At 45.2% G+C, this 23,177-nt stretch overlaps 4 protein-coding genes across 13 annotated transcripts in view; 1 reads left to right on the top strand and 3 right to left on the bottom strand.

The window, feature by feature from the left end:
• chd3 (chromodomain helicase DNA binding protein 3) overlaps window positions 1-8,692 on the bottom strand; it is a 38,465-nt gene extending 29,773 nt beyond the window's left edge. For 4 of the 8 annotated variants that reach the window (XM_023832448.2, XM_023832443.2, XM_023832446.2 and 1 more), the window contains exons 1-10: window positions 7,927-8,281; window positions 4,993-5,135; window positions 4,667-4,843; window positions 3,895-4,019; window positions 3,067-3,305; window positions 2,780-2,907; window positions 2,563-2,692; window positions 1,461-1,639; window positions 956-1,222; window positions 652-855 (exon numbers count right to left, since the gene is read on the bottom strand). In XM_023832448.2, coding sequence (XP_023688216.1) covers window positions 652-855; window positions 956-1,222; window positions 1,461-1,639; window positions 2,563-2,692; window positions 2,780-2,907; window positions 3,067-3,305; window positions 3,895-4,019; window positions 4,667-4,843; window positions 4,993-5,135; window positions 7,927-8,089 — 1,755 coding nt within the window. In that variant the 5' untranslated portion in view covers window positions 8,090-8,281. Of the gene's footprint in view, window positions 1-651; window positions 856-955; window positions 1,223-1,460; window positions 1,640-2,562; window positions 2,693-2,779; window positions 2,908-3,066; window positions 3,306-3,681; window positions 3,722-3,894; window positions 4,020-4,666; window positions 4,844-4,992; window positions 5,136-6,856; window positions 7,113-7,926; window positions 8,282-8,429; window positions 8,546-8,674 lie in introns of those variants that run through there. The other 4 variants (XM_023832445.2, XM_023832444.2, XM_023832449.2 and 1 more) reach the window with 4 other exon arrangements.
• Window positions 8,693-9,204: 512 nt separating this feature from the next.
• Window positions 9,205-12,183, bottom strand: cyb5d1 (cytochrome b5 domain containing 1). The gene is made up of 5 exons (XM_023832453.2): window positions 12,104-12,183; window positions 11,596-11,754; window positions 11,243-11,319; window positions 10,754-10,972; window positions 9,205-10,041 (listed from the first exon to the last, which is right to left on the bottom strand). The coding sequence occupies exons 2-5, from the start codon at window positions 11,723-11,725 to the stop codon at window positions 9,838-9,840; spliced, it is 630 nt and encodes a 209-aa protein (XP_023688221.2). The 5' UTR covers window positions 11,726-11,754; window positions 12,104-12,183; the 3' UTR covers window positions 9,205-9,837.
• naa38 (N-alpha-acetyltransferase 38, NatC auxiliary subunit) lies at window positions 12,043-15,682 on the top strand. 2 transcript variants are annotated; one of them, XM_072717386.1, is made up of 3 exons: window positions 12,043-12,201; window positions 12,881-13,055; window positions 14,918-15,682. In XM_072717386.1, exons 1-3 carry the CDS (start codon window positions 12,157-12,159, stop codon window positions 15,019-15,021), a joined length of 324 nt encoding a protein of 107 aa, XP_072573487.1. In that variant the 5' UTR covers window positions 12,043-12,156; the 3' UTR covers window positions 15,022-15,682. The 2 variants fall into 2 exon arrangements, with proteins under 2 accessions (XP_072573487.1, XP_072573486.1); XM_072717385.1 differs by having other exon boundaries at window positions 12,048-12,201; window positions 12,878-13,055.
• A 71-nt stretch (window positions 15,683-15,753) lies between these two features.
• On the bottom strand, window positions 15,754-22,025 carry dnajc3b (DnaJ (Hsp40) homolog, subfamily C, member 3b). Of its 2 annotated transcripts, none has more exons than XM_023832452.2 (12): window positions 21,551-22,025; window positions 20,641-20,751; window positions 19,913-20,037; window positions 19,686-19,760; window positions 19,140-19,277; window positions 18,884-19,065; window positions 18,662-18,781; window positions 18,287-18,392; window positions 18,081-18,201; window positions 17,751-17,880; window positions 17,312-17,460; window positions 15,754-17,180 (listed from the first exon to the last, which is right to left on the bottom strand). In XM_023832452.2, the coding sequence occupies exons 1-12, from the start codon at window positions 21,633-21,635 to the stop codon at window positions 17,035-17,037; spliced, it is 1,488 nt and encodes a 495-aa protein (XP_023688220.1). In that variant the 5' UTR covers window positions 21,636-22,025; the 3' UTR covers window positions 15,754-17,034. The 2 variants fall into 2 exon arrangements, with proteins under 2 accessions (XP_023688220.1, XP_023688219.1); XM_023832451.2 differs by having other exon boundaries at window positions 19,140-19,283; window positions 21,551-22,024.
• Window positions 22,026-23,177: the final 1,152 nt, after the last annotated feature.

Genomic DNA, 23,177 nt, shown 5'->3' with positions numbered 1-23,177 from the left:
TGCTCGGGTCACCATGGCTCCATAAACATGGAACGATTAATAAACAGCATTTATAAACAGCTGAGCGTTTTCCTCTCCAATCATAAATGTATCTTAGATGAGACTGACAGCGTTTCAGTGAATCCCCTGGCCTCACAGCCTGCTGTGCCATTTCGACGCCAAAACACGATCCTTGCTGAAGATAAGCTGAGCAGCACTAGATATTTATCTTGCACTCCTCCTCACATTTTCACTGTCTTTGTACTTTCATAACTTTCCTGCACTCTTCTGTCTGTTTCTCTCTTCTCTCATACTTTTCTCCCTTTCTTTGATCTTTTTCTCCCATCCACACCTGTCCCCTAACAATATAACACTGTCTCTCTATATCTGTGATTTGCTGTCTCGCTCTGCCTTCCTTCATCCCTCTCTTTCATTCTCACCTGTCTCTCTCTGTCCCCCTTAATCCCTCCCATCCTGACTTGTTTCTCTCTTCCTTCATCCCTCAAGACCTGACTCTGTCTTCCTTCATCCCTCTCCCCCATCTGTACCTGTTCCTCTCTGTTCCTACATGCCTCTTACCCATCCACACCTGTCTCTCTCAGTCCTCCTTCATCCCTCTCTCCCATTGTCATCTTCTCCCTCTCTTCATTCATCCCTCTCTCCCAAACTTACCTGGAGCTCAGTAATCCAGGTGCAGTGCCAGTAGGACTGGGCCATCAGTTTGACAAAGTACTCCCTCTCGGCACGGCCCTTCATGGGGGGCGGGGGTGGCTGCTGGGGGTCAGCGTCCGGGGCGGGGGGCACGGGCACGGGGGGTGGCGGCTCGCCCCAGCGCCAGTGGAGGATCTTCTGCACCCTGCCTTTGATCGGGGGGCACTAAAGGGGAGAGAGAAAAAAACACAAGCTGCTGGCTTCACCACCAATTGCACCAGCCCAGACATCTCATCGCTGATTGGCCTGAGACGCTGTCACTCACAGTGCAACGTGGGCACAGCCACTCCCCATTGGGTATCTCAGGCAAGGGCGGGTTGAGGCAATGGATGTGGTAGGATGAGGGACAAGAGTCACAACACAGCAGCTCGCCACCATCCTTGCAGACCCGGCAGAACTCCATGTGGTCGTCCTCTTCTTCCTCCCCTCCTGTGGCCCCGCCCCCACGCTCGACCACGCCCCCTTCATCACACTCCTCCTCAAAGTCCTCAAAGTCCTCCTCCTTCGCTTCCCACTGGATACCTTCTTTTTCCTGGGCACAAAGGAGAAGATAAGGTGCTTTATACGACAAGAGGGGTAAGAGGGCGGTTATGAAGGGACCTATTTACACCACGGGTGTCAATCATCCTGCAGCTATTTGGTCCCGTAAATATAACAAAATCTCCCCATGTAGCAGGGCCAGATTGCTGGGATCTGGGGGCAACTGGACGGACCCTGGATGAGTAGGTAGGCTTCTCCAGCAACACCAGAGCAGGTGATCAGTAACTCACACAGTGGGGGCAGCTCCACTTGCCCTCAGGGGCTTTCTCCAGCTCTGGCTCGAGGCAGACGAGGTGGTATGCTCGGGGGCAGGTGTCACACAGGATAATCTCGCCGCCCTGCTGGCAGACCTCGCAGTAATCCTGGTGGTCCGTCTCGTAGCCATCACCATCTTCATCCCCTATCACCGCTCCAAGACGAATGGTGAGAGGAAAACTATAATACCCATGCATTGATCTGCCATTACTGGTCAGGCTGGATCCTTTCCCAAAGACACACACACTGAGCCACCATTATCCCCAAGACAGAAATGAAACAGAAAGGGATAATTATCAGCCTTTTCTAACAGTGAACAGTAACAGCCCCTCCGAAAGATCAACAGCAATGATTGTAACCCAATACTGTATGTGTGTCAGTGTCACCACAGCCAGAGGAATGCAGAGCGACCAAAGATAATGTAAAAACAATCCAGTTTTAGTCTTTACCAATATTTTTTGTCTGTTAAGGCCTTTTTTCATGTATAAAGCCACCCGTGTACCAACCACTTCTCATGCAGCACCAGAGGACGCACACTGGCTGGGATGGTAGTCCGTTGCAGGGCGCAAACTCACACGCTACCGGTAAATTAGAAACACCAATTCAGCGACCTACATGATATTGAACTGCGGAAGAAAACCTGCAGAATGCAGGGACCACACAGACTGCGTATGTGATGCACACTTAAAAAGGTTAAATTATTATGATTCGGCAATGAATTGCTTGTGTTTTTCATGCTGACTGAAATGAACTAGATCTGCCATAGACATCAGGGACCACAGCCCAATCTACTCCTTCAGTCTTATTCATATACCAACACCCGACCCCCTCCACCAGCAGAAATCAGATCATTCAGGTCATGACCCCTAATCAGAAACACTCATGTGTACTCGCCAAATACAACCTGTCTATGATTTCCTAGCAGCACCTGTACAGGGTTCAGAGAATCTTTTTATAATATATATATATTTGGTTGTTCGCATTTTTAAATAAAAAAGTGGAAGAGGAAATTATGTCAGAGGCGAATGAGAGGAAGTGTGGGAAGAAGAGAGCTAAAGTAAGAGTGAGGTAACCTACTTTTTTTCTTCTTCTTAGCCGGACGACCACGCTTGTTCTTCTTGACCCGGCCAGAGCTGTCGGAGCGGACAGAGGAACTGTGGACACTGGAGTCTTCCTGCTCAGAGTCTTCCTCATCCACGTCTTCGCTCTGTGGGCAGGGGGCAGAGACAGGGTCAGAATAACAACGCACAGACGTCTCAAGCAAGCACACGTAAATGTGGAGGTAGCATCTCACCGAACTGCTCTTCTTCCTCTTGTTACCCATAATTCCTAGCTTGATGCGAAGTGGGGCCATCTTCTTGGCCTTGGCCTTCTTCTTCTCGGGCACACGAGGGCTCTTACTGCGCTTCTTATACCCAGGGCCTGGAGACAACAGCGGGAGAGACCAGAGAGAAGGTCAGCCAGCAAGGATCTTAAAACCACTGGCGACATCTGCGCTAGCAACACGCTAATGAGCCTCTGCCTTCTAAACAGTCTCCAACCTACAGGACAGGAAATCCGGAAACTTCCCATCCCACTGACCTTTGCCCTCTTTGGTCTTGGCCTTGCGGAGTGGGGGTGGTTGGGGCAGGGGTTCCACGGAGGCGGTCACCGCGGAGACCTGCTCGGCTACGGCGGCGGCGGCTGCTGCAGCGGCCGCCGCCACGGCAGCAGCTGAACCCTTGAACGGGTTATTGGAGCTGAACTCGCGCCACTTGGCCCCCAGGATGGTCATCATCTTGGACATGGGGATCTTGGGGTTCTTCTTGGCGATCATGGGCCTGAGGAAGGGAGAGGAGGGAGCTGTCTGGTCAGAGGCAGCAGGAGGCCGCTCCTGACCCACCATCGTCCTGGACACCAGACAAACTGCCCATCTTTATGTGTCACCTTAGAGCTATTGGGTTAGTGATGGAGGAAAGAGCTCAACAAGATCAAAGAAAACAACTCCCTCATTAACACAGTCAACTCACAACTGGATCAATGACCACTCCCATTATACGAGTGTGAAATCCACAGCAACCTTCCATATACAAGAGTCGCTTAAATCAGCTAAAGTGACCCGGGCAGCTTAGGAAAGAGACACCACCGATTTCCACTCCAGTCCACGCTCCCGCACACACACACACACACACCAAGTCACAAATGAATAACTTGTACCTAACACAGCCCAAGAGTTCTTCTGAACGCCATGAAAGTTCTGTAGGAACCGGCATACACAAGGAAAAAAAATCAGATGAGTGGGACGCACAAAGGGGCGAGATCCAAAACCCACAACGCTGGAACTGAGGTACTAAATCTACTACTCAAGAACCTGCGCTGTCCCGTCACAGTCACGGAACAGGGCCGTCCAACCCGTGCGCCACAGAGTACCTCATGAACTGGCTGAAGGCTTTGTAGTTGGTCAGCGTGCGATAGTCCTCTTCACTGAAGCTGTGATCCACATCCTCCAGGCCCCAGTCTCGTGCCAGCTGGGCTGAGGTTTTCTGCTCCAGCGGCTGCATGCAAACCGGCCTCAGAATCACTCAGAGTGCATGCAAACGTGGACTGACCAGGTTAGCACCCAGTCTTTCCACATCTCTTTATCCTCACACAGACGTTAAAGTTCCTCAGCAAATACATGTTATATCCATGTAGCTCCAGAGCGGAGGGAACCCCATCTCACTGAGGACCACCAACTCAAATTTGTTCTACTTCAACTCTAATTCATGAAGTTACCATTAGGTCAGGACCCAAGTTCACCTGGATCCTATATATTCGTTTCAAAAAGAGGTAAAGCCACAAGCGGCTGGACAAAGACATTTAATCTAGGTACATTGACCCTCTGTGGAAGATTCTTCTCACCCCCCGGTGGAGAGTGTGATCATAGACTATTACATTGTGCGAAGATATTCAATCTAACCGGGGCACTTAAATCTTTTACAGCAGTGTTTCCCAATCCGGTCCTCGGGAACCACGTTTCTGCTCCCTTTCAGCTAAATGTGGACCAACTGTGGTTCCCCGAGGACAGGATTGGGAAACACTGTTCTATAGAAGTAACCAACAAGCTCACTCACGCCACAGCTCAGGTTATTTCAGTAAATACAGTTCATTTATTGTATCGTAGTAACTGCACATGCAGGAAAATCACAGCAAGTTTGGCCACCTTGGGCGTCTCCTCCTGGTTGCTGTCGCCCTCCTCCTTCTTCCTGCGCTTGATCTTCTTCTCCTTCTTCTCTTTGTGCTTCTTTCTCTTCTTCTTGCCCCCGCCGGCGAAGTCGCTGGCCGTGCTGTCAGAGTTCTCTCCATACTCCCTGTCCGAGTCCCTCTCTACGTCGCTGTCCTGGTCGGCAGCGGGACCGAAGAGTCGGGAGCGGGGGGGAGAGTCAGGAAGAAGATGCTGAGGTGAACGTTGTACTTGACCTCAGACACGACCACCCAGAACATATTTAAGACAAAGACAAGTACGAGGCAAGAGAAGGGAAAGCTTACAATCTTCTTGTGTTTTCGTACTTTGGTTGACTTCCCTTCCTTCTCTTTGTCTCGCTTTTTTGTCTCTTTCTTTTTCTTGGGGCCCCGCTTCTTTTTCGTCGTCCCCTCCCGGTCGGACACATCTCCCTCTTCGTCGCAGTCAGCTACACGTAGAGTAGGGGGGGGGATGGGAGGGAGGGATTCAGAGTTACCGCTAAATCACAGCATCAGCCCCCAGCTCAGATAACACAGACCACCATGTGTGAGTGATGACGTCGGCCCTTAACGTAGGTACGCAGACTCGGCCTGTAATCCGAGCCCCTTTGTTACTAACCCGTCCCGTTGCTGATTACCGTGTCTTGTCAAAAAGCAAAGCAAGGAGTATCATCATCAAAAAATTCATTAGATCTATTTATAAACACCTTATATGAGAGGAACCAAGCAAAGACTTTTCATTGGAAAGCTATATGGTACAAACAGGCAGCTGTAATCCAATGACGGCTAATTTAGCTGGACATTCACTTGTAGTTTCTCTTCTTAAAATTTACATTCAGACCACTTTTAAACCAATTAGAGAGCTAGACAATTACCATGTACCACAGCAATTTACTGTGGTTACCTAGCTGAGAGGTACTACATCACAGACCTTCTCAGAACTTGAGTCAACAACACTGCAGGAAGAATTCCTTGCTCTTAGTTTACATGCACACATCACTCTGTAGATATATTTGTCTTGACTGTTTTGAATATCATTAACTATAAAGGATAACGTAGTAAAGCACAAAATATATGAAATATTAATTAGTGTAAAAGTATGTGACACAAGACAAACATACATGTTTCATGCATTTGTTTTATTCTCATTTTGAATCCAGTTATGCTTCTTCGCCTTTTGCTCGAACATGAACTTGAAAAAGTCGCATCATATGAAACGTTTCTCGACATTTCACATTATCTTGATAAACTCACACAAAGACTTCTTAAAGCGCCAAATCCTGTTTGGGGTGACTGCCAGTTAACGACAGAAATATCATTATTATAACGGTGATGCATGAATAAAATTTACGTTTAAAATGGATTAAATAAAAGCCATATCTTAAGGAACATAAGTGATTTTCACCTATATCAGATGCACAATGGAACACGACACAATGGGCTGCGCTATTTTTGGCAGACGCAACAGCAACTTAATTAACAAAACGTCTCTGTATTATACTTCGACCGACGCGTCTCTTTATCTTTGCTATGTCTTTAATTCCCATTTCATTTTTACATTTCCTCAAAAAATAAAAAATACGCAGCTAGCGCGCGCACATTTCTAAGTCGTTTTTCAAAAGAAGAAGAAGAAGAAAAAGGGGAAAAACACGCCGTAAAACCAAATGTCTTGCCATCGGCCGCCATTATATGTGAAATATTAGTTAGATTTTATTGCGCTCCTTGGCTATTAGCATGGAGTGCTCGCCAGTGTTCGCTCCTCGCCTTTTTCCCCGTGAAGCTGCCAAGCGCAGCCGGGGGCGGTAGCGACACGCACTCCGGGCTCGGTGATTCTGAGGCCCCGAGCGGAACGAAGCCGTGAACTGAGGCGACTCCCACCCACTGCTAATTCCCACACCTGCGCCGCGACCTCGGGACTACCCGCTGCTTTCGCCCGCTGGGGGGTTAAAGGACAGACTAGCGCGCACGCCACCTCTCTTCTATTGCTTTCGTGCCACATTAAAAGAAAAAAAAGAGCTTTTAACAAGTGATGCCCGCACAAATGGCCTTACGCTTATCTTTGCGTTTGCAAATAAATCCATACTATCAGCTGCAGGCGTGCACATCCATCCTCAGCTGTCCGCCCCCGTCCTACAATATAAAATTTTTAAAAACGTGTTCATACACTTACGGTTTTTTGCATACATGATCATTAAGGTAAAGACAGGACGCTGACACTTCCACTGTAGCGTAAGTTTCAACTTCTCTCCGGTTGTTCCACGGAAATATCGCAATATTTTATCCCCTAGACAACATCGATCTTATATTGTTATACCAGCAATCGCATTAGCAGTAATGCGAGTCCGAAGTGCGTTACAGTTCAATGCAACGTAACTTTAACGCTTAACGCGTACGTTGTGTTGCATTTTTTTATTTCTATAATTGCACCCCCCCTCCCCAGTAAAAAAAAAAAAAAAAAAGAACAGCATTCAGCCTCTCTCCGCTTCTTAAAAAAGACTGGAATATTCACGATCAATGACATTTTATGAAATAATTTGCGAATGGGTTAAATGGATGTGTTTCTGGTTACGAACTGAGTGGTGGCGGTGGAGGGGGAGTATGGAAACGTCCCGAAGCAGACGCAGGAGTGGGAGACGGTCGAGCCGAGAGCAGCGTCCAGCGTCGGCTGTCCTGTGCTGAACCGTCTCTGTCAGTGCGACAGTGGGTAGGGTCAAGTTTATTTACAGTCTGTCACACAAGCACAGTCAGCTGCTGCTCTGTTGCTCACGCTTTCAGCCTGCACCACCATCCTACAACACACCGAAGACTCAATGGCAAAAATATTGGGGGCTGGGGGGGGGGGAGTCCATGTTGTCTGCAAGTGGGGTTATATATACCCAAGAAAACTGGATTTATTTCTTTATTGATTATGAGGAATACACGTACACGCAAAGAGTGCAATGGGGAATCTTAAAGGTTATTCAGCACATGTTAATACTTTATAGGGGGACAACAAGAAGAGCAAAGTCCCAAGTTTGGCTAAAGTTGGATTTTAACTCTTATGGAGCTAAAAAAAAAAAAAAAAGCGAACAGTGAAAACCGGAGTAATAGAACCCAGTCGTTCGCAGCTTTAGACAACTAGTCCGAATAAAAAATATTTGAATTTTAAACTCTTTTGTTTTAGCCGAAGCGCTTCTAAGTGCCTACGGTTTGTATTTTGTATGCGCGCTCCTGAGTCTTTAGCCAGAGTCAGTACTGTACCTGGCGCGGCTCGCGTTGCAGTTTCTCTAGGCGCCGCCGGCGAGTTTATGTCGCTTGCGTTCTCGTCTAGGTCTCCGTCGTCTTCTTCTTCATCAAAATCTCCTCCCTCGGAATTAACCACCATGCCCTCGTCTTCCTCACAGACCCGGAGAGGAGATGACATTATATCCCTGTCACCGACCTGGTGCACGAAAACAAAAAATGTATCCCTCTCGAATTATGAAATTTATTTAATATTCAAATCGACACACAAAAGTGGGGGGCGTTTTGGAATATTTTACACTACAAGGCAGAGAAACAAAGATGGCCGCCCTTATATTTATTTTTTAACAACCCCCCCCCCAATAAGAAAAAAATCCCCTTACATAAAAAATGGCTGACTATATTATTTCAGAACGCCCCCCCCTCCTCCTCCTCCTTTCTCTCTCTCCTCTCTTCCCTCCCTTTTCAAAAATATTCACATTGTTACAAGAAAAAGGGGTGTTCAACTGCGTGTAAATTACATTGTTGCGTGTTTACTATTATTCGTCGGTGTGTCAGGGACTCAAGTCCGCCTCACTACAGTGTTTCGAGTTCTGCTAATAACTATCGCTCTCCGCACTGCAGAGCGCAATACAAATTTAACAAATATGGCTACCTAAATATTCTTAAAGGCCCCCACCCGCAGTATAAAATTATATCAGAGCGGGGGGTTGTGTGTCGGGGAGGGGGGACTGGAGAATTCTGCAGCGGCCATGCCCAGACTTACATCAGATTGTCTTGCTTAAAAATTAACTGCTTAGTCGCACAAAGGAAATGAAAATGCGAGCTACAGTATACAGATCGCCTCGTGTCATTTTTGCACACAGGCATGACAATATTTTCATTTTGACAACGCCCTTTACTTACTAAATGAAACCAAAACAGTACGCGATTAAAAATAAAACTGTATCGCAATGACAAATGTAGAGAATTCCGGGGCAAAGTGTATCGGCTGCCGCAAACCTGTGCTCCTCTCTACAAAAAAAAAAAAACACATGCCGCACTACGGAGGCAAAATTGCACAAACATTTTCATAGAATGAGCCTGAAATATAAGGACACTTAAAGCTGCTAACACGTCTAATCAATGGAGAATATAATCAACCAGGAAATAAACGGTAAACTGGAGGAAAATTAGAGTTTTTTTTCTTTGCAAAACCAAAAAAGAGACCAGTGCATTACGAAGTGTTTTGTCCCCTCTTTTAAAAGTGAATTGCACAGGGATTGGAATTTGATGCCTGGAGGCACAACCTGTAAACTGGATCTGTTGCCAACCGCAGCCCCCTGATTTACCGTGATCTAATTACTCTACTTTCATCTTCCAGTACATAAGGATCTTAACTGTGTGGTAAGAGGAAAAGAAAAAGCAGAAAACAAAGATAAAATGTGAACGAGAATATTTTTTTCCTGTAGTGTGAGTCTAACAGTCTGAACACTAAGAGGTAGTTGGGGGGGGGGGGGTGGGTGGAAGACGTTCACATGACCCATTACCATGGCAACCAGTCATTATTATCTGGCTATTATTATTCTGCAGATTTATCATACACTCCAATTTACTTTTGTGTATTTGTGTCAGCGGAGGTGGTCTTCAGCTGTAACTCGATTTCCGAAAGCTTGAATCTTGGTGCAGATTTTCCCAGAAGTCAGCTGTCCAAATGTAACCCAGATATATGTAAAAACGAATCAGAAACCAATGAAGGATGATAAAAAAAAGAAGAGCTGTCAACAGGCCTTAGAAACAGGCAGGATGGAAAAAAAAGAAAAAGGTGGTCATTTGGATCTAACCAGGATATAAACTGATAGGACAAAAGAACAACATGGCACCATATGTTTGTTTTTCTGTTAAAGTTTTGTATCTTCACTCCACAAAACCCCCACTAACTGCTTCCCGCTATTCGGTGAGGTCATCATTGAAGTAAAGGCAGACGGAGGGCAAGAAGTCGCCATTTTCATCGTCGTTGACGACGCCGTTCTCGCTCAGCGTCCTGCTCATGTCCAGCGCCTGGCAGTCATGTTTCCAGGTGTAGCTGCCTGCATGAGAGTTGTACTTCAGGTAGCGCTGGAGAATTTCTTCCACAGTTTCTTCGCAGCACACCTGCAAGATACAAATTTCATTGTTCTGTTCTTTGCTTTGCATATGCGGCACAGGGCAGTAAAAAAAATCAGTTTCACACCTTACAGCTGAATGTAGTATTTCTGACAGGTGAACGGCGGTGTGGCGCTCAATCTGGTTACAGGGCATTTGGCAGACTAGACGGGAACACCAGCAGTTACATGTTTATATTACTGTCTTTGTGGGTTATTACCATTGATTTTCATGTGTTGCAATTAGCATTATTGAACTTCCAACCAACAAAACATATATAAATAAACAAAATTGTTTAGGCATTTGGCTTTTTATCTAAAAAAAGTACATCAAGGCGGACACCGAGGGCAACACAGGGTCACAGGCTCCCCTGACTGGAATTGTTGAAAGAAATCAGTCACTCACAACAAATCCATACAAATGATCCATCTATGAAGTCACACATAAAACAACTTCCATGTGGTGGAATTTCAATCAAATAAGAAAATGCAAAAGGCATTTGAGATAACCATTCAGCATGAAGATATGATTCAGGGCTGCTCATCCTTGGAACGTCATGGCGCTATTAGAAATGAGCAAATAATGTTGGCTTCTGCAGCAAAAGTTCTGCCTGATAATGAAATCTGACTGATATATCTTGAAATTGATACCGCGCCTAATGAAAGGGGTTATTCTGCAAAGCCTGCTCTTTGGACATTCACTCGGTGGTGGGTTGGCTGACCTCCAGAGGCTGCTCCTGGTATGTGAGCATGTTGATGATCTGGATCCATAAAGTTCTGGCAGACAGCAGGCCCACTTCATAGCGACCGTCGCTCCACCATGGCCTCCCAAAGTCATTAGCCCAGTCAGTCCGTGGACAAGGAGGGGGTATATGAACAAAACGACCTCTCGGAGTATAATATTTAACACAGCCAGAGAGAGGGTCAATGTGGGTCTGAACCTGAAGGAGCAGGATCATCAGTGATTAGCAGGTTGGTTAAGTACACCAAGATACCCCAGAGTTTGTTGGTTCAGTTTCCAAGAAGTGCTTAATTTCTCCAGCAAATTATCTGGTTCAATAAATCATTAAAATTTTAACCCACTTTGGCTGAATGCTTCAGCTTTGCACTGAAGCATCCAGACATCTCATGGAAATACAGCTTCACGATGGGGAAAGTAATATATAGGGCATTATTCCAAAGAAAGGCGGAATCTGAAAACCTTGACTTACATCCTTTGTTTTGGGGTCAAACCAGTGGCTTATGTCTTTTCCTGCACACTCAACAATAGGCCTTAAAAGAACATCACCTAAAGAGATAAAATATAATCAAAAACAAACAGCAACACAACAACAACAATGATAGCAATTATAACATAAAAATTCAATATTTAAAATATATGGAAGTATTAGTCTATATAAAAAGAATCCACAGAGCATTACCTGTTCAAGAAAGAACTGATTTTAAATTTACTGGCAAAATCTTGCATGCAGTTTAGCCAGCTAACAAATAACTTATTAGTTTTATGCTTTAATGTTTTTATATAACAACAAACATTTTAAACCAAAACTGTTTTCACACTCACCATTATGTTCGTTTACCAGCGGTGTCAAGTTGTACACTGTGCCTAAATATGACACCCATATGTCGTCAATTGTATTGTGCAGCGACACTTCTTTTGGCGTGAAATACTTTGGACGATGCATTTCTGCCATCAGAGAACCCGTTTCACCCTGTTTAAGATCTATTTTATTGTTGAAAAACGTTAATTTTTAAAAGAGCAAAATAAAGAAACGCATTCGCGTCCTAATTTAAAGAGACACATCTGTAAATAAGCGTCGTTGCTTAGACAACCAGCTACAGTGCTCTTGTAAATTTGAGACCTCTGAAAACTACTTTAAGTGTGTTTTAATCCAATATATAAGAATATAAGGTCGTTTGTGTATAAGCAATTTGTTAACATAATTTGATTAATTAAATGTTGCTACATCAATTAAAAACATTTTAAACTTCAACGCCGTCGTTTAACTCGTACTACAAACCCCACAATACATCAGTCTAAACTCCCTTTCCTTTTCCGGTTTAAAACTCGCCTTGCACCCCGGTTCGAGAAAGCAGTGGGGAAGTAGGACAAATTGAAGTACCGATGGCATCGCCGAAAGAAGAAAATGGTACATCCTTGCACACAGCGGTAAGACATAAGTTACAAAAATGTAATTTTTATTTGAATTCCATACATTGTAAATTTAAAATCAAAACAGCAAGTTAGTCAAACATACACGATAGTCACGATGTCATTTTTTTTATAGCTAATTTCGCTAATGCACTACGGTTGTTCCATCCAATTTTTATTTAACAGTGAAACAGGAGTATACACGGTGAGTGTCTGAGTGACTGCTGAAGATTAAGTTAATCTATTTAAAGCTAATTCTCATCTAAACAAACGGTCAATATTATATTTGATGACAAGTTCATTTCTTTAATAAATTGTGCCTAACACAGGGATGTTTGGGATTGATATGGTAAACTTAATATCCCTGACAATGTAATTGTTATTACAGTATTTCATTGGAGTACAAAATAATTTATAACATAATTTTGAATAAGCACACTAATATGAATATTAATTTAGGAGGAGTTGAGTATATGGAAGCAGAGCCAGTAGCTGACAAATGGGGACTGTGGTTTGCTGAAGGTGTGCTAGAGAGCTGTGGAATTATAGAAGGACAGATCGAGCATAAGGTTTACTCTTTAGCTTTATAGAAGAGAAGGAAAAGATGGGCTCCTTAATCTCACCCTGCCCCTCAGCCTGTGATGGGACGGGGTGAGGTATGCTCAGGGCTTTACCGGATCTAACCATATGTCAGCAGATGGAGATGTCCTCACTGTCAACCTCGCCGGCCCGCCAGAAGCTGGAGAATCTGCTTAATAAGAGCATGAGGATCCGTATGACGGATGGACGCACACTGGTGGGCCTGTTTCTCTGCACTGACCGTGACTGCAACGTCATCCTGGGATCTGCTCAGGAGTTCCTCAAATCCACAGGTAACTGTGAGTGGTCAGTGGCAGAGGGCCTGAAACCCCCCCCCGACACAAAGATGGCGCCCCATCCTCGCACATCTGTCACTTATTCCCATTTCTCCCAAAGCACCGTGGTGTGCGGAACCAGGCTGGATATAGTTTGTTTCTCTTTTCCACTGAAATCAGGAACCGGATTGGGCCAACCAGCAAAATAAACAGGAGTACAAAATGTGTACGGTGTGGAAGTACCTCAAAAAGAACAAAAACCACAGTACAGGCAGTCCCCAGGTTATGAACAAGATTTGTTCCCTAAGTTTGTCTTTAAGTTGAATTTGTAGGTAAGTCAGAAAAATAATACATTACATAATTATTATACAGTAATAAATGTAACATACAGTACTGTACCTTGAGCTGATGAACAGCTGAAGCCGTGCAGTGTTTCCATAGCATCGTAAAGTAGTGCATGCGTTCGTTATTACGAACCATTGTATTTAAGCCAAATTTTTTATGTGGTAGGCATTTTGGCAGTCCGTTCGTGAGTATGAGCTGTCCATAAGTCAGATGTTTTTAACCCAGGGACCTGCTGGTATAGCAGACTGCAAACTGCACGAGGTACGAAAGAAGTTCACAGCACAAGTAATCTAATTAAACATCTAAATACTAAACATAAGAAAGAGTGACACATTTGCCCTCAGTAGCACTCTGCAGCAGGCCACCGTGCAGCCAGCACTAATGTCAAACGATAACCCTCGTTCAGTGAAAATAACAGGTCTTATGCAGTATATTGTTCTTGACGATCAAGCATAATGTACATGGGGCATAATATTATCTGAGGTGGGATGTGGTGTAAAAAGTTTGTGAACCACTGCTTTAAATAGCACGCAACAGGCTTTAAATCATAATTAAGTCCAGCCCACCAGTCCATCATTTTCCACAGAGACCAAAAAATAGTAATGGGCATCACTAATCAGCGCCCCCCGTTGGCAGGTTTTAATGCCGGTTATTTAGTGGATTATCCATATATGATTTTTCAGGCTTTTCACCTTTTGGTTAAAAGGGCCCTGCTTGGTGCATTATGTCTGTGTGTGGTGGTGGGTGGGGATTTTGATATAATTTCTCTTAATATTTTGAAATAATTTTTTTTGGTGTCGGTGGAGGGTTGGTGCGGGGGGGGGGGACAGTGGTTGGCACTGTCACCTCAAACCTCTGGGACCTTGGTTCATGTCTCTACGTGTGTGGAATTTGCATGTTCTTCCAATGTTGTGTGGTTTCCTCTGGGTACTCCAGTCCCCCCCCCACAGTCCAAAAACATTCTGAGGCTAATTGGAGTTACCAAGTTGCCTGTAGGTGTGTCTGTGTGAGTGAATGGTGTGTGAGTAAATGGTGTGTGAGTGTGCCCTGTGATGGGTTGGAACCCTGTCCTACCTGCCTTGCGCCTGTAGTCTCCGGGATAGGCTCCCGACTCCCCGCAACCCGGAGTAGGACAAGCGGTTTCAGAAGATGGATGGATGGAATCGGTGAATACCAGAAAGCAAGCATTAGTACTTGACTGAGCACTGCAGTGTTGTCCTAGAATACCTGACTGCAACTGCAATAGCACGGAATTTAAACAGCATCAAATTTCTAGCTATGAAAATGCAGAAATGCCTGCTGTATATCCATCCATCTTCCATAAGGGTCATGGAGAGCCTGGAGCCTATCTTGGGATGCACAAGTCGGGGGACTCCCTGGAGATCACAGCCCTTTGCAGACAAATGTCATCTAAATTTAGATATAATTAAATGAAGAATAGCTTGGTTGTCCTGTTAGCTTGCTTAGCCTTTCATCAGACCAACCGTGAATGTGACCTAAGTTTCTGCCCTTGTGTGAATGTCTCTGTCCCCCAGATTCGTTCTCCCAGGGTGAGCCTCGAGTTCTGGGTCTGGCCATGATCCCCGGCCACCATGTAGTCTCCATCGAGGTGGAGGCAGAGAGCCTGCTCACCGCCTAGGATGCTACCCAGTAAGGGGGGAGAGAGAGACTGAGAACGCACCAGGCAACACGGCGGCTCCTGCCATGGTCTGTCCTCCAGGACCCTCTGAGACCACACATCCACAAAGCCACAGCCACCTTCACACAGGCTTTGCTGGGGACCTTGTATCACATACGACCTCCAGTACAGACTCGGTCAAAAACCTGCATACGGTGCCCAGTTTACCAGAATGGCAATCATGGGCTCACTCATCTTCCTGGGTGCTGGATGTCTGAAAGACCCTCAGGTACTAGAAGTCCTGTCCTACCAAACCCCCTTGTTCATCATCCACTATAACCCCCCCCCCCGCAAAAGAGAGAGAGATGTCGATGCTTTATGGAAATGGCAGTTGGCGTTCATCGTGATATGGAGTAAGCATGGATCAAATCGCACCACGTTCGACAAGGGATTACACTGGAACGCCAAAGATGACCAATGGCCTCAAAACAGATTGTTCCTTTATGCAGGAGACAAAGATGTCGACATTGCCTGTCTCAGACAAGAACTTGGCAAGGAGAGGCCACAGAAACCTCTTAAAACGCAGACAGGCACATTATCACCCCCGGGAAAGATGCCAAAAAGAACTGATTGTTTTGAAATGTGACTGGAGAATTTCATAATAAACTAACTTTCATCCCGATCCATTTCTTTAGAAGCTTCTTGGTAATCGTCATTGATGGGGGGGTAGGGAAAAAAAAAAATCCAAGAACATTTTTGTTTTCAAGCTGTTTTTAATTGTCTTATCTGGAACATACTCGTGTATTTCCATTTAAACTTGATAAAAACTATTAAACAATTTTTTATACTAACCCACAGGAAGATCTATAGCTTTTATTTTCAAACTCTTGTGAGCTGAGGCTCAAAGGAGAACAGAATGTATGGGCGTCGTAAACCCTGATATTGCCCTGAAAAAAGTGTGTCGAAGAACAGAAAAGGGGACAATTTAAGCCAGGAAAGAAACAATGTGCTAGATAAGGTTCAATGTATTTGACCTTTTGAACATGTAAAGACTTAAAAAAAAATCAAATTATTTGTAGTATACAGTGTTTGCATTACAGTGATGACAAATACTACTTTGGTCAGCAATACAATGTGGCCCTTTTAGAAACAGAATGGAGGAGGATACCTGTGGCCCACAGAGAGTTTGGTGGTTCCAAATTAAAAAAAGTAAACACAGCCAAAAAGAAAATAAGTGCAATTTCTGAATGACATGCCTTCAAGTTAAAAGAAAGAAAAATCCAGCTCCTTTTAAAAATGCATTTGATTCCTGGTGAGCAAAGCCCCGTTCCACACTGCACAGTATGAGGAGCGCTTGAGCGCTCAGATAACGCTCCTATTAATCCCACGGCCAAGCCTTTTTCCTACCTTGCCCTGAGAGTTGCTCAGGTTTCACAGTCCCACACCTGAAACCGTCGCGGGCCGGACGCCTGCACTGGAGCCAGTCACAGCGTTCCGTTGTTTCCATGACAACAGATTTTAGACACCTTTACAAGAATGCAATTCGAAGAATCTACAGCTTATTCTTTAGTACTCTTTACATTTCTGACTGTGGAGTGTAAACTCCAGGGTATCTGAAACGAGGGGACCATGGAGAGACCAAAGTGCAAAAAGGACCACAAGAGAACCGTCGTTCGCTGGAGGTTATGATGGCACAAAATGAAAAAAAATAATAATAAAACATCCCAAACTAAGTGGTAGGGGCTGGGGTCTCAATACACAGGCACAAGTAGCCCGGTCCTTCTCCGCAGCTAAACCTGATTCGTTGAGAACCTCAGAGGGTCACTGGTTTAGCCTTGATGCACGAGCCTAACAGGGTGATGAAAAACTGACCTATAGCACTCAGTGCCCAAATTGTAGTCCAGTGGGCTCCCCGAAAATCAGTCCCCATATAAATCAGGGGTGAAAAAGATAAAAAAAAAAATAAAAAAAATCCACTTCATTTTCTTCGACGACTCCTTTCAAAGGGGCTGCAGGCCCCCTTCCTCAAACTATCTAGTTGTGCTGGAATTTGAAGTAGAAGTTTCCAGATCCAAAGGGGTTGAAGTCAAAAGGCCAGCCGTGGTTCCCACCTCCGCCCCCGCCCTGCTGATTCTCGGGGTCTAGTGGGTCTTCCCCTGCGTCGAACTTCTGTCGCATCTCTGTGAGAGAGAGAACAAGAAGGATAAGAGCCAAGTAGGATCTAACATTACAAAGGCACCCGTCATGACCCAGTTTCTGCTGTGCTGATGTCACACACGGTCTCCTCCTGTTAGTCCTGTACTGGCCATACCTGGGTTAGTGAGCACCTCTTTAGCAGAAGCAATATCGATGAATTTCTTCTCAGCATCCTTTTTCTCAGCCTCGGACTGAAAGTTGTCAGGGTGCCACTGCTGAGCTAACTTCCTGTATGCCTTGATGATTTCCTGCTTGTTGGCATTCCTGAAATGTTGGCAAGACAGACAAAAATGTTTGGCAAAACATGTGCGAGCACTTATCAAACGTTTCACCCAAAATCGGTGAATGTCAAACAGTGCCTGTCACTGCAAAGCGATGATAGGAACACTGAGGCACACATGCATGACAGTACTGAATGTTAGCTCATTGCTACCACATTCATGTGACATCGCTTGTGGGAACCCTGGATACAAGTTGATTGACCAATAGGAACTTGGGATGTCCGAGCTAAGTAGCGTCTAAAAACGTGACTGAAGGGAGATGGCAATGTGTACCTGGGCACCCCCAAGATCTTGTAGTAGTCTCTCTTCAGTGACAGCTTGAGTAGCTTCTGTGCGCGGTCCAGCCCTTCACGGATCTCCTGCTTATCGTCGAACTCTTTGGCCTCCTGATAGTCCTCCACAGCTGCCAGACAGAGTGAGGGAGAGAGAGTTGAAGTCACATACTGCTCATCAGAATGAGGTGGTAGCAATCAGGTGAAAGTAAGGAGGAGAGAAGTAGGGACTGGGTCTATGCAGTGGACTGCAATTGGAACAGGTTCTGGAAAGGGCTGGACTTGGGTTTAGGTGAGGAGGGAGGGAGGGAGGGAGGGAGGGAGAGAGAACCTTTCTCATAATCCTGGTTCTGGATGTAGGCCTCTGCCCTGTCCCTGAGAATATTCGAGTTCCTGGGGTCCCTCTGGTGGGCCTCAGAACATAAATCCACCGCCTCATAGCTCCTGTGGTTCTGTGGAGAAGCATGGAGGAATTGAAGGCCGTCTGAAACCCATCGGCTAGGCCTTGTGGTCACGGTGCATCATGCGAAAGCCCACCTTGACTAAACAGTGACAGATCCTTTCCTTGGCTTTGTTAGTGTAGAAGGGGACGTCGGGCTCAGTCTTCATCACCGACTCGTACTTCTCCATTGCTTCCTGGTACCTGTTTATTAACAGTGAACCAGTTACAGGAAAAACAAGGCTTCCAAAGACATACTGGGTGAGTTTACCACCCACTTGTCATTGTTTACTACCAAGTTAATCCAATCAGTGATGGCATAGGATCCCTATGCCTCTCATCTCCCATCAATACCAGTAGAAACCTGTGTATAATCATACCAGTTCCCATGAGGGTACCTCAGGCTTCCTGATAGTGTCTAGACTGATATATAACACTGGGCTGTTATTAATGAGGACTGAAGGGACACTGACCTCTGCTCAGAGATGAGCTCTTCTGCGGAATCCAGCTGTTTACTAACTTTCTTCACTTGCTTGTAATGTGAGAAACAGTCCTTATCATCCTGGTCCAGCTTCAGACATTCACGCACGTGGCTGTAAGAGGAGAGGAGGACATAAACAAACAAACACACACACACACACACACACACACACACACACACAGGGGCCGAGTGGGCGGCAGCAAGGCCCAGTGACCTGAGCGCCTCCTGGTGTTCACCCAGGCTGTAGTGCAGCTTGCTCAGCTTCAGGAACGCAGCCCGGTTGTCATTCCGCAGACGGGTGGTGGGCGTCAGGTCCTGGATGGCTTTGCGGGGCTCCCCCAGTCGGATGTAGCACTCTGCCCGAAGCTCACGGAAATCTGGATCCCATGGGGAGATCTGACAGACACAGCAATGTAAAGGACTGAGCTGACCATGGAGTGCATCTCCACACGTGGGATGTAGTTTGGTACCTCGATGATCCGGTCCAGCACATTGACCATAGCAGAATAGTCTCCATGCAGGTGTGTGCTCTGCACCTCCTCCTGCAGCTCCTCTAGCTCCTCCGCTCTCAGGAGCTGATCGTGAGCCTCCGCGTGATCCTGAGAGCCCTGCAGCTGGCGAGGAGGGGAAGGAGCTGAAAGTGAGGTCGGGGGAACCCTGGACTCAACGGCGACACCAAACCCAGATGGCAGGTGAGGTCAATACAGTTACCCTTATTAACAGGAGCAAGCAGAAATGATCAGGCACTAGCTATGGCCAGCCTATCTCCGGCTGACGATAGGAAAGAGACGACGTGTGAAATGAAGGAAGCCAGTAAAAGACAAAAAAAAAACGATGAAGGAGGAGGAAAACTGGATGGAGACCAAGATAAAAGGAGGCTGCAAAGAAAGAACTTTAGAGAGACTAACAATGCAGAGATAAGATATAGGTAACCCCACCACTGCAAGATCCACAGGAGATACTGCAGTGACACTGCCTAGATATTAGATAGTGACGTTAGGGCATCGGCGACCTACCACAGCCTGGAAGTCCGCCCGGGCTTCCTGGGTGTTACCCTGCTTCAGCAGGATGTTGCCTCTCTGAAGCCGAGCCTGGGTGTCATGGGAGAGACGTGGCGCAGAGCTTTAGAGTAAGGAAATCAGTACTGCTGAGCCTGACAACCATGACGCAGCCAAAGCCAGCCAGCGCACAGCACATGGTGAGGAACATCATCCGGTGCGACCAACATCAACGGGAGACTCACAGCCAGGAAGTCTGGTTTGAGCTGAATGGCACGGGTAAGGTCCGGCAGGGCCGATTTGGACTTCCCCATGGCTAGGAACACCGCCGCTCTCTTGTAGTACGTCAGGTAGTTTTTTGAGTCGCCCTCTATGCATGACCACAGAACACAAAGCAGGCGTCTATTAAATAAATACACCGACACATACCAGACTTACAGCAATGTAGAAATCCAGCTCTTTGCCATGAAATTGGGATACTTTTTTGCCCAAAATAGCTGCAGGCCTGCAAGATCCTTTTCTAAGAGCAGCAGTGTGCAGCCTCACAGATACAGTTCAGAATGTAGCGACGGATAGCTGTACTCGTCCAAAACCTGGTTTGTTGAGTTAGTTAATAGATTTGCAACCAGCCAGGTGAAGTGTTTCTGGAGCTTTCAGCTAAAGTTATGAAAACTCACCGCATTGTTAAAGCATATAAAGTCAATCTGTAAGTCTAATGATGCTTTCTTGTAGATCCATGGTTAAAAAAATACAAAGCATTTCTTTTCCTAACTAATTCTAGTTAAAAAAATAATGTTGTACTATTACTTAACATTTAGGTTTAACCAGGTCTAAAATACACAAATCCTGCAGCAGGTGCAAAAGCTGGCCCTACAGTAAGGGGTGAAAGTGATTCTACATGTCCGTGGGTGTATGTGCCTGTGAGAGTGAGATCGTACGGCTGCACGCACACACGCGACTCCGCATTACTCACCCACGGCTGAGTGGTAGTGAGACAAGGCCTCAGCCAGCTGGCCAGCTGCCAGAAGTTTCCGGCCCATTTCCAGGTGATGCTCGATCTCCACATGCGTCGCACCCAGAACACCTGCCAGACACGAGTGTGGGTATTGCGGGGGTGCGGGGCAATAGTGTTTAGTTGGCTGAAATTATTAGACTGCTTATGTAAAATTTTATGACTAATTCTAAAATAGCATTAATAACTAATGTAAGTGCTACTGGACGAAGAGAGACTAAGCAAACAAAACAATGTAGAGTATACATAATGCAAAATATACACTGATAAAGTATCATCTGTTGTTTATCCTTATATAATGAAGCTGCAAGTTTACCATGTTTCCGTTTGTTTAAATTTATTTTAGTAACTGTACGTTTTGGAATTCCGTGTGACTTGGATCAAAATGTGCCCTTGGGACTGACCCAGCAACACGGATACCCTAGTCTGGATCGCGCAATGCCAGAGACTATAACCAAAAAATATATATATTAACAGAGAGATCAGCCATACGGGTAAGGCTGGTAATCACGAGACAGGAAATAAGTGGTCACACCAAGTTACTCTGTCCATTCATACCTCCACACTGACAGGACGCAGGGTAGAGACTCATATTGCTCCACTAACAACTTCTCCAAATTCAAAGCAATCCAGAAGTATCATTACGAAGGATAATTCGATGACCAGTATCAACACGTGAACTAGTTAAAGTGACTTTAATACGACATATAGGCCCTTGCTTATAGTTTCAGGAGTCTATTTTGCAGCGTTACAAATATCAGCCAAAGCAGATCTTTGCTACGGTCTTTACAAAGCAGTGGACTGGTATCGATGTCTGCATTTCTAATAATAACAACACCACAACAAAACCACGTCTCCGGGCTCAACCTACCGTCCAGCTGCAGGTCCAACAAGACGCAAACCAGTGACAAGGAAGACAGGACACCGCTCAGCCCTTTCCGCCTCCCTGACTCCATTTTCGGTTTATTCCCTTGTCGCACGCCGGCAAAACGCACACATATACCGTAAACGATTCAAAAACATAAATATTCTTCCATAACGTCTACGGTCCGCAGATCAGTAAAGTCCGTCCTATAAAAACTTCCGAGCGGCAGCCTAGAATTTTACATTAAGGTTCCCACTAAAGATGCACTTATGTATTCAACATAGAACTCCTTTAAATATTCAATTTGGTTTCATTTTGTTTTATCTCCTCTTATAGCCACGTTCGGCTTTTTTCGGTAGTTTTCAAAAGTAGAAACCAAAACTTTACTGTATTACAATTTGAAGTCGTCCTGGATACGGCTCACCTATTTTCAGACACTGTAGTGGTACGGGCTGCTGCGCGTGCGTTTCCGCAGGAACGTGGTGTCGTTTGATTGGTCACTATACTGTAACTTATACTGGACACGCCCACCACCGTGAATCCCAGGCTCGCTACGCTGTTCAGACGTCATCTGTGTATCTTTAGGGAAGCGCTCAGGGCAGTTACTAGTGAATTGGTATTTAATAAATGCACGCTTGACATTTCAAATCGCCATATGTCGATTGATGAAAGAAATACAAACATTATTTATTAATTGGTAGCATAGACATATACATAAGGCACTGATATAAAACTATTACGATATAAAGAACATGCTATTTAAACTTGACGAACGTTTTAGTTTTTAACATTGTCCTTTTTGCCTGACTGCATATTAAGTCCACATAGGGGGAAAAAGGCCGCAGAGGCGGACATTTCAGGTCCAGAAAGTGAAAATCCAAAGCAGGATTTTGTTTCAACCAACCAATTGAGTACTCTGACTCTTTATGCTCAACTGGTTGGTTGAAACAAAATCCTGGTTTGGATATTTACTTTCTGGACCTGAAATGTCCGCCTCTGAAATGTAGAAATACTAAACGATTCTACACAATTAAAATGGAATGACCTATACAACAAAAATTTAAAAAGCAAAATAAAAGTCCGTTATCAACTCCAATCAAGTTATCAAGGTTTCTATGAAGTACAGGTATAACGTGGCCTATTTATTGTTTTACTATCTGCTTAGTTTTATAGACCTTAGTATGTCCCATCTATCCAATCATATTTTAGCTGCTTATCGTGAACAGATCCACATGGTCGTTATTATGTGTTCATGTATTAAAGCCAAAAACCACAACATAAAGATTCCACATACTGTACCTATTATACCCAGAAAACAGGTAAGACGTTTGCCTGTTGAATAGCCTCTGATCAACATGCACTGGCATATTTTATCTGCTGCAAAAAGCAGCCTTCATTCATTTGGTTTGGCAGGCATGGATATCTTGAAGATTCATGGCACCCAGCTTTGTAATTAAGGGGCCACAAAATGTACTGTAGGAGCCCCCCCGTTATGCAAAATCTACCCACCACCCCCCTTCCTTTCTAGCAAGTTCTATATGTTATGGGACCCATTTTTCTTCAGACTGAAAGTGCAGACCCAAGCGGGGGCTCATGGTGATATTTTGTCAGGGACCCAAGGACTTCTAGCTAC

The sequence above is a fragment of the Paramormyrops kingsleyae genome, chromosome 10 (assembly GCF_048594095.1).
Source record: "Paramormyrops kingsleyae isolate MSU_618 chromosome 10, PKINGS_0.4, whole genome shotgun sequence".
Classification (NCBI taxonomy): Eukaryota; Metazoa; Chordata; class Actinopteri; order Osteoglossiformes; family Mormyridae; genus Paramormyrops; species Paramormyrops kingsleyae.
Note: the sequence above shows the minus strand (reverse complement) of the source record. Positions and strands in the feature narration are given on the sequence as shown.

What these genes read in the sequence shown, in the direction of transcription:
- naa38 (XM_072717385.1), top strand. Translation starts at nt 12,157, where the DNA reads ATGGCATCGCCGAAAGAAGAAAATGGTACATCCTTGCACACAGCG. An exon ending in GTACATCCTTGCACACAGCG is followed by an intron (nt 12,202 to 12,877) that starts GTAAGACATAAG and finishes ACCATATGTCAG; the next exon opens with CAGATGGAGATGTCCTCACT. An exon ending in GGAGTTCCTCAAATCCACAG is followed by an intron (nt 13,056 to 14,917) that starts GTAACTGTGAGT and finishes TCTGTCCCCCAG; the next exon opens with ATTCGTTCTCCCAGGGTGAG.
- cyb5d1 (XM_023832453.2), bottom strand. Translation starts at nt 11,725, where the DNA reads ATGGCAGAAATGCATCGTCCAAAGTATTTCACGCCAAAAGAAGTGTCG. An exon ending in TTGACCCCAAAACAAAGGAT is followed by an intron (nt 10,973 to 11,242) that starts GTAAGTCAAGGT and finishes CTGCTCCTTCAG; the next exon opens with GTTCAGACCCACATTGACCC. An exon ending in ACCAGGAGCAGCCTCTGGAG is followed by an intron (nt 10,042 to 10,753) that starts GTCAGCCAACCC and finishes TGTATCTTGCAG; the next exon opens with GTGTGCTGCGAAGAAACTGT.
- dnajc3b (XM_023832451.2), bottom strand. Translation starts at nt 21,635, where the DNA reads ATGGAGTCAGGGAGGCGGAAAGGGCTGAGCGGTGTCCTGTCTTCCTTG. An exon ending in GGGCGGACTTCCAGGCTGTG is followed by an intron (nt 19,284 to 19,685) that starts GTAGGTCGCCGA and finishes CCTCCTCGCCAG; the next exon opens with CTGCAGGGCTCTCAGGATCA. An exon ending in GAACACCAGGAGGCGCTCAG is followed by an intron (nt 18,782 to 18,883) that starts GTCACTGGGCCT and finishes CTCCTCTTACAG; the next exon opens with CCACGTGCGTGAATGTCTGA.